Consider the following 8,773-nt stretch of genomic DNA (forward strand, 5'->3'; position numbering starts at 1 on the left):
GAGTTTAGGGCTGTTGTACATAGGGTCGCTATGAGTCGCAGGCGACTCGACAGCACATAACAACAACAACAACAATTAAGGCCAAAAAGATTTTTTGTATTTTAAGTAGACACATAAATTTTTAAATAAGCTTTCTTGAGATGTACAAATATAAGGAATTTTATTCATCAGATAACCATAAACATTAAAAATGCAACTCTGGCTGCTAGAAAATGATAAGAAAGAGTTATGAAATATTAGGCTATTTTCACAGAATTGTATCATTTTAAGCAAAAGAAAGGCTAAAAATGGTAATGATCAGAAAAGTGATCATAATTCTGAATTTCTCCCTCTCAAAAAAATCAGTATTCTGCTCATCCTTTTAAAAAACTGTAAAAGAATCCAACAGCTGCCAATAATAATAATAGTAAGAAGTAGAATTTCCAGAGAAGGGAGAGGAAGATCTAAAATCAAGCTGTATTCTATCTACTCCAGTTACATAAGTCAAACATCACAAACAAAAATTATAGTGTTAAATTAGCTAGTCAATTCCCTATGGAAAGTGTGAGAAAGAATACAGCTTAAAATTTCAGACTTAATTTAAACCTACAGTTAGGAGAATTAGCAACTCACTATTCTGGGAATTTGAATAAATGAGAATTAGTTTTAAATGGAACTAAAAGCAGCACTTTTAACATTGCTTTTCTGACCATATCCATAATTAAAATAGCTCCATAAACATCTATGCAATCCAAATGTCACTTCACACAAAGATAAAAATCTAATCACAGCATTCAATTTCTCACATGTGCAGAACTGGTAAAACATTCCTAGGAAGACATTTAACTTTTCTTGAGAAAGTGGGAAATCACAAATCAAAATTAGGTGGTAGCACAGACAGGAAAAAGAACACTCCAATAAAAGCGTTCTAGTTCCAGCTCTCCCGTGATTCTCTGGTGTGACACTTCAGACAGATGGTTTTGTCCTCTGTGCCCCGATTTTTTCCTCTGTTAAAATGGACATGCTCCATCCCTATATTGGGGTGGTGGCAGTAACGATCAAACGTTACTCTTTGAAAAGTTGCACTTTGAAGAATACTGTACAATGAAATCAGTATAAGGTTGTCACGATTTCTCATTTCTGACATAATTATTGCTCAATCTGCTTGCTAGATGCAAGTGAAGTCGACAATGAAAAGGCACATGTGAGTCAAAGAAAAAGCAGATAAAGCAGAAGGCATCCTCCTATGCGCACGCGGGACTTACGTCCTGCATTTGGGGGGCGTTGAAGACTGCACAAGATGACAACTGAAAAGACTGAATCATGACTTGCGCAACACCCTGTGGAGCAGAATACAACGCACCTCCCGGGTCAGAATACATCCCAATGGCTTTTTTAAGTGGAAAGAACATTTACACAAATAATGAGCTTCTTGAACCTCAAACAAGTCACTTAAAGGGGGGGGGGGTTCTTTTACATTTTTAATATGAAGGATGTGAACTGATCAGTAGTTTTTAAAGTAGCTTGCTGCCATTATTTTTCAACTACTTAAACCCTTAAAATAATTTCACAAAAAAAGAAAACACTTCCATTTTTAAAACACTAGGGGGAAAAAATAATGTTGATCTGGTTGAAGTAGAAGCAAAAGACGAAGAACCCAAAGTCGTTGCATTATTTTGGACAATTAAAAAGCTCCTGGAATTTTGAAAAACCACTGGACTAGATGGTCAAATATATTCTGGTTCTAAAGCTATCTGCTTAGCTGTTATCTATGAATTTAAAAAATAAAGTTTAAATTGGACTCTGTACTATTATTGAGTTTTAGCATCTTCATCAAAAAAAGCCAGCAGAAAACACTTGTGATATTTATCAATGATTAAATTCGTCACTAAACTTACAGGGGGGAAAAATTAAGTTGGAAAATGCAGGCCAGCCCCTAAAATGGCACAAAATATAACCAACAGTCTTACTAAATTATTAAATCATCAATTCATTCAAAACAAAATTCTCAAATTCACCTCTAGCGGATTTTTATATATTTTATCTTCTAAAACAACTAACAAGTAACTAAAACATAACAAAACAAAAAGTATCTATACTCCTTTAAAAAGAAAAATCATATAACAATGAAAGAATTTTTTTTTTCTTTTCAAAGAGAAAAGCAAATTGGGGGCTAGGACTGGGCAGGGAGGAAAAAAAGAAAAATCCTATTATCAATTATTATCTGGTCTGAAATCCAAATTATGTAGAGGTTTCTTTCTTTTTCAACTAATAACGAACCAGAGCCACCAACCACTGTGTCAAGCTGGCAGATTGCAGAGTAGGCACAGAGAAGATCCTTTAAATATCATAAGAGGCCTAGTGTGTGAACCACAGAGCTAAACTTGCCTGACTACAAATCTCAGCTCTACTACTGATCAGAGATATGACCTTAGAAGAGTCCCTGGACCTTCCTGTGCTTTAATACCCTCACCTATAAAATAGGAGCAAAAAAATAACTAGCTTGTGTGTTTGCTGTGGGATTAAAGAGTTCATATATGTACAGCATTCAGAACAGCGCTTAATACCTAGCAAACATTATGTCTGATAGCATTAACATTGTTAGCAAACTAACAATCTTCACACTAGGTGAAAGATGCTCCTTCATTTAAATTGATACGTAAATGGCAGTTTAAAAATATTCTTATTTGGCAAACATATATTTTAATGGTAATATATTTATTTGCCCTTGTTTCCAACGGTGTTTCTTATTTCATTGGTATCTCCTGTTTATATGAATAGTCTAGGAAATCCAAAAGTTTAGGAAATATGATTAAACCATGTAAAACCACATTATAAAGAAAATTCAAAGCACAATTAATCCAGGTCTCTTCTTCATTTCCTTTACATACTAAGTTTTGGGGTTTTTTTCAAATTTCTTCTAACTTTGAGCTCAACCAGAAATAATATCCTCTTAGTAAGTACTTTCCATATGTACAAAGTATATACTCACCATATATTTTTCTGTCCCAAGACAGAAATAAACACTGGGTCAAAACTTCAACATACGAGCTTCCATGATACTACTATCAGATAACAGTCGATTATATATTAACACATTTATTTCATCTGGTGTCAGCTTTCCCAAACACTGATTTAACTTCATACTAGCAATTTCAATGTCATCATAAGTGTGAATTTAGAACTACATAAAGAATATTTCCGATTCGTCTGGATGGGAAGATGTCAACATCACTTAATATCTGTCATTAAAATGTATCCTTTCAACCAGGGTGTACTGAGCTGTGAGAATAATGCCGCTTTCTGTTTTAGTAGCATTAAGCTGCTGCTGTTACCTGAGCATGCTGGCTTTGTGCAAGCTCCTCTTTCCTGCGTTTCATGAGCTCTTTTCTCAGCTCTTTGGGTGCTTTCTCCACTTCATTTATAACCTACAGTGTATAAGCATGCAGGAGGTGGGGAAATGATACTTTCTCCACAGCGAGCATTTATGTGAGCAGACAAGCTACAAGTCAAATAGTAAAGCTGTTAAAAAAGTTCTTTCAACATGCATTATTAGCACAGGTGTTAGTTCAGTGAAAAAGAATGAAAGGATAGAACATGCTTAATTCTCAGTGCAGAAAGAAACATTAGAGCATACAGAGGTTAATGAGCCACTTAATTATCCCTATATATCATTTTCTTTCATAAAGGTCTGAAGTCAGGGAAGAATTACTTATGGCACTGATGCTGAGTTAAATCTAATAAACTCAGGTGACCTTCTTGAAAGATGATAAAATTATAAACTTTCCTTGACAATGTTCGAAATACTGGATATAAGGAAAGCTAATGCCATTTATGAAAGTGCAAAGTTTCATAAAAAGCTTAATACCAAAGAAATAACAAAAATAAAATCTGCTTAATGAGACCAGTTAAAGGAAAAAGAAATTTTAAAATACATAAAAAAGAAATAAATGGGTAATAAGGGTTTTGGTTTGTTTGTTTTTTTTCATAAAACACACCATTTTTAACACAGTGTGATAAGAATATAGATGATTATATATGTAGGACATTGTCCTTTGCTGACAATTTAAGTCAACTTTTATTGTCAATTCTTAACTTGATAATAAAAGCACTCTTAATGTAAGTTTAGTAAGCTGTAATTTATGTAACCAGATGAAATATGAGAAAGTCTATTTTAGAGTTCTCTGAATGATTAAGAAATCTAGAAGTGTACTCTCTCAATGGACCTGCACACTGGTAAGGAGGCAGTCATGTGTTTACAAGTAGAAGCACCGAAAGAAACCAGATTCCAAATCACCACATGCTGATGGTCTGTGAAAGAGCTCGATTTTGATTCAATGAAGTGTATTTAAAATCTCCCACCATTAATTTCTCATGAAACCAAATCACCATTCAAAGGAAGAAACTCCCCAAATTCAAGAAGTTTAGTGATGAGAAAAAAAAAACACAACAAAATGAAACAATTATTTACAAGATTCACGTCATGTACTCAAACCTATTCACTGGCTAAAACACAACTACTACTCCTAAAAAGAGACAATACTTAGAAACTTTTATATATTTAGGATTAAATTACTCACTTACCCACTCATTTTGTTCCATTTAATCTGATATAAAGATTGGACTCTTACTTAAAACTACCAATAGTTTTAAGAAAATAAGCATGTAGTCCTAATAAAGTCAAACATTTTTATAGAAAACATAGTAAACTGTAACAAAAAGAGTAGATTTTAGAAATGGTGATGACATCAAAAAATTACATACTATTCCATTCCTCTCTACATACAGAAATTATAAAACGAAATGTATTCATTAGTGCTAAGCAGTTTCTTAAGACAGGCCAATGTCGTTTTTGTTGTATGCTGGAGTCAGAATCGACCCCTAGCTGACCCTCAAGTGGGTTTTCACAGGTAGTAAACTGCATGGGAGGAGACTGTCTATCCTTCTCCCATGGAGCAGCTGGTGGCTTCAAACTGCGTGCCTTTACGATTGCAGTGTAGGCTCCTACCAACAGGACATTGTATCTCATAATTTAAAACTTACAATCAATAAATCCGGGTATTTGAGATGTGTAACAAAAGTGAAAATGCATTTCTTAGCTAACTTGAGATTTCTGTTGTTCCAACCATAAGAGAATTGATCAATATTAAGGTCTTTGGAGTCTTAACATATGTCCTGGAAAGATAATCCTCCTTCTGCACTGGCAGACAGTACTTATGAATCTTTATTTCTCCATGTAAAGCTCTCTTATTTTTCTTTTGTTAGGGACAAAAAGACATACTAATATGTACATGCTCCTCTGAAACAATAATAAACCTTTCTGAAAAATGGCACTATAAATAGATTCCATGTCAAATGGAACAGTTTCACGAAAAACAAAAACAAACAAACAAACAAAAAAAACCAAACTTAGAATAGAGGACTTCATAAATATTTCTACTTGTTAATCGTCAAAGCACCTCACAACCTGGTGAATTTATAGGCAGTATTTCAAATTTCAGGTCATTCAGTTTTTGTTCTGACAAAATGTCCAAGAAAGGCAATCAAGCTAATAAGAAAGGAAAAATACTATTGAAAATATAAACTAAATATAACAAATAATAAAATTCACTAGTCCTGCCACCTTTAAGCACAGTGTAGTAACGTTTTCTTTTGAAAATATTTCTATGTCAGGCTTTACATTAAAAGAGAAAGGGTGAGGCAAAAGGCACTTGAGCTCAATCTGAAGACCTGGTTCAATTTAGCTGAGCACTTACTATAGCTTTGTGAACCTGAGCAAAATCCTTAAGCCCCTCTTATTCCAGTTTTCCTGGCAATAAATGGGAAGACAGCTGGCCTTACTACTACCTGGTATGACAGCTGGGAAGACCAAATGAGAATATGAGTAAGATAACCCAAATGTACAAAAGAATATCTCCAGTAACTAAAAACAGTAGTTACTCTTACCTCCTTCTTGCGATTTTTCAGCATATTCTGAAACTTGGACAGCTCCCTCTCCTGCTCTCCTTTAATGCGCTTGGCTTCATCTCTCAAGCGATTGGTGTGTTCTTGTTCTAGACGTTCAATAGTCTGTTTCTGCTGTTTTTCTAGATTCTCAATTTCTTGGTCATATTGTCGCTTTTTATTCTGTAAAACAATGTAGCTCTGAATCACTTCCCTTCCTATCACATTCACTCATTATATTAAAGATATTTATTAAATAACTAGCACTTAAACTCAGTGATAGGATATGATCTTTGCAACACTAAAATGGTTAAATTCCTCACTACTCAAGGTCAAGAGGCACTAAAATACGTTACAAAATTTTTCAAAAGGTTAAGTGATTAATTTTTTTCCCTAACATGGAAAATATGTTTTCTGTTATATGAATCATAGAATGCTCAAATATTTTAGGCAAATCAGAAGAAATACCTGATTGTTATGAAGAATTTAAAAAGGTAAGAAAAATATCAATATTTAGTCAGTATAAATCTTGATTCAGCAAAGCCTGATCTGAAGTCTACTGCACCATTATAACTTTACTTGTCATTTTCAAGTCTATTCTTATACATCAATAATATTCTTCACACGAGCATCTCACTCCACTAAACAAATCTTTTTGGAATTACAAGTCTATTCTTTTAGCCAGGGGGAAAAAAATCCTGCTTATATAACAACACTGTAATTTCAGACATATACATACAGTTAAATATTTGGAAAGGGTCATTTCTTTTAAAAAAGAAAAGATTAAAAACAAAATCATTCTGACAACTATTTTAGGAGGAACATGTCTATAACGTCCTGGAAAATATACAGTTATTTATATATTGTAGAATACTCAGTGAGAACAAAAGTAAACTACTTTCTTAGGAAAGCTGAGTTATGATCCAACAACTATAATAAACAATGTCACATTTAGAACAAAAGACTTCAAATTTCTATACAGTAAAAGAGGTATCTTGTAATACTCCAAATGACTTTTTTTCTAAATAACCTACATTACACTAGATTCAACATAAGTTGTTAGAATTTTTAATCAAAATCTATTCCTTTTCCAACCTCACACTGAAAACTGAGTGTGTTCAGTGACAATGACCTTTGACTAGTCAGCGCTCACTCACTGCCACTGAACTGATTCCTACTCAAAGTGACACTCCATCGGGTCTTCAAGGTTGTAAATCTCCATGTAAGAAAACTACCCATCTTTCCCCCACGTGGATCTGAAATGCCAGGGACAATCGGCCTTTTGGTTAGCAGAGCACCAGGAGCTGCTAACCAAACGACCTTCCTCTCTCCAGCTGTTCCAATCCACCAGACGCTCCCAAGAGAAAGATGGGCCTCGGAAACTCAAGAGAGGTCACTATGGGTGAGAATCATCTTGACAGCATTGAGCTTTGAGTCACCACTATTTTCTCCAGCAGCTGTCAACAGGGAAGTGATAAAACAGGAAGATACAGATGGAAGTCTTTCAAGTTAGAAAGGACCCAAATTTAAAAAATGGGAAAAAAGTAATCAGATCATCAAAGAGGTAAAAGCCAGAAATTTATCACAAAGCCACAGAGATCTCAGAAATCAGAGAATGAATTTTAAAACTGGTTAGTATACTGCAATTGCTCTGGTTTCAAGCACTAAAATTCACTGCTAACAACTCAATGGCACAAAAATCAATGATTTTTACCATCATTTCTTGCTCAAAGCGCCGGAAAATTTGTTCTCGCTGCTGCAGCAGTTTACTGTTGAGCTGCTGCTGTGCTCTTTGCTCTTCCTTCTGAAGAAATCTTAACTCCCACAGCTCCTGATGCCTAAGAAATCGCAATTCTTCAGTTTTGGAATCACTATCTGTAACTATCTTTGATGTTGTTACACTCACTTCAACACCATCAACAACAAATTCGCGTGTTTTCTTCAGTGTTTTCTTTTGTCTTCTTGTTTCTTGTAAAGACATTGACCCGCTATCTTTGGTTTTGCTTAGGAAACTAGAGATGGATAAATTCAAGTCAGTGCTGCTATTATCAGCAGTAGAACCAGTGCCTGAATCAGTATCATTCTCCTTATGATTTTCAGATTCCGGCAGCAACATGATTTCCGTTTTTTATAAAGCACCAATTTCGCCTTTGTTTTCTGCATCTTCAGAGTTGATGTTAATACTGGGTATTAGAACAGGCTGAGGTTCGCTGGGCTGTGAAGCTACTGGAACTTGAGGTTCTGTTTTAATTGGCACGTCACATGGGATTTCTTCTTGTTTTGTGTCCATCTGAGCAGTGGCTTGATGAACATCCCCAGTTTCACTTCCCAAAGTCTTCTGAGCCGTATCAAGCACTGCACTTCTGACATCCGTCTCTCCAGGGCTACTTGATTCAGTGATTTCCTCAACTTCATTTGGCCCCGGCTCCTCACTGGTCACCACTATGTTCTCAGAACTGTTGACTAGTGGTTCCTCACTTTTACTTTCTGAAGATTTCTCAGCTCTCTCATTAGTCTCGATTCTTTCTTTACTAAGAACCTCCTCAGTGCTGCCAGTCTCAAGCCCCTCCTTGGGCCTGATGATGAACTCCTGGTCTGTGTCAACCACTTCCTTCCCATCATTGCTCTGAGAATCCTCAGCTTTGTTTTCAACTGTCTGCCGAGCAGCGCCTACCAACTCATTGGTTCCTGCCACGCTGCTTACATCGCTGACCACATCTTTCGGAGTTTTATCATCTCCCACCGTCTCCTGGGTGTCGTCTTTCATAAGCTTAACTTCACTGTCAACTGCCTGAATACCTGCCTCTTTTTCTCCAGTCTCTTGAGAAACTAAATCCTTGGTTTGAACGGC

At 35.5% G+C, this 8,773-nt stretch overlaps 1 protein-coding gene across 1 annotated transcript in view; it reads right to left on the minus strand.

The window, feature by feature from the left end:
* The window catches only part of SLK (STE20-like kinase), a 65,991-nt gene that overhangs the window by 13,596 nt on the left and 43,622 nt on the right, over positions 1-8,773 (minus strand). The window contains 3 exon segments of the mRNA XM_006880178.1: positions 3,315-3,407; positions 5,926-6,105; positions 7,637-8,385. Of these exon segments, the coding sequence (XP_006880240.1) occupies positions 3,315-3,407; positions 5,926-6,105; positions 7,637-8,385 (1,022 nt within the window).

Source organism: Elephantulus edwardii, unplaced genomic scaffold, assembly GCF_000299155.1.
Source record: "Elephantulus edwardii isolate Elephantulus edwardi_28Jun2011 unplaced genomic scaffold, EleEdw1.0 scaffold00006, whole genome shotgun sequence".
NCBI lineage: Eukaryota > Metazoa > Chordata > Mammalia > Macroscelidea > Macroscelididae > Elephantulus > Elephantulus edwardii.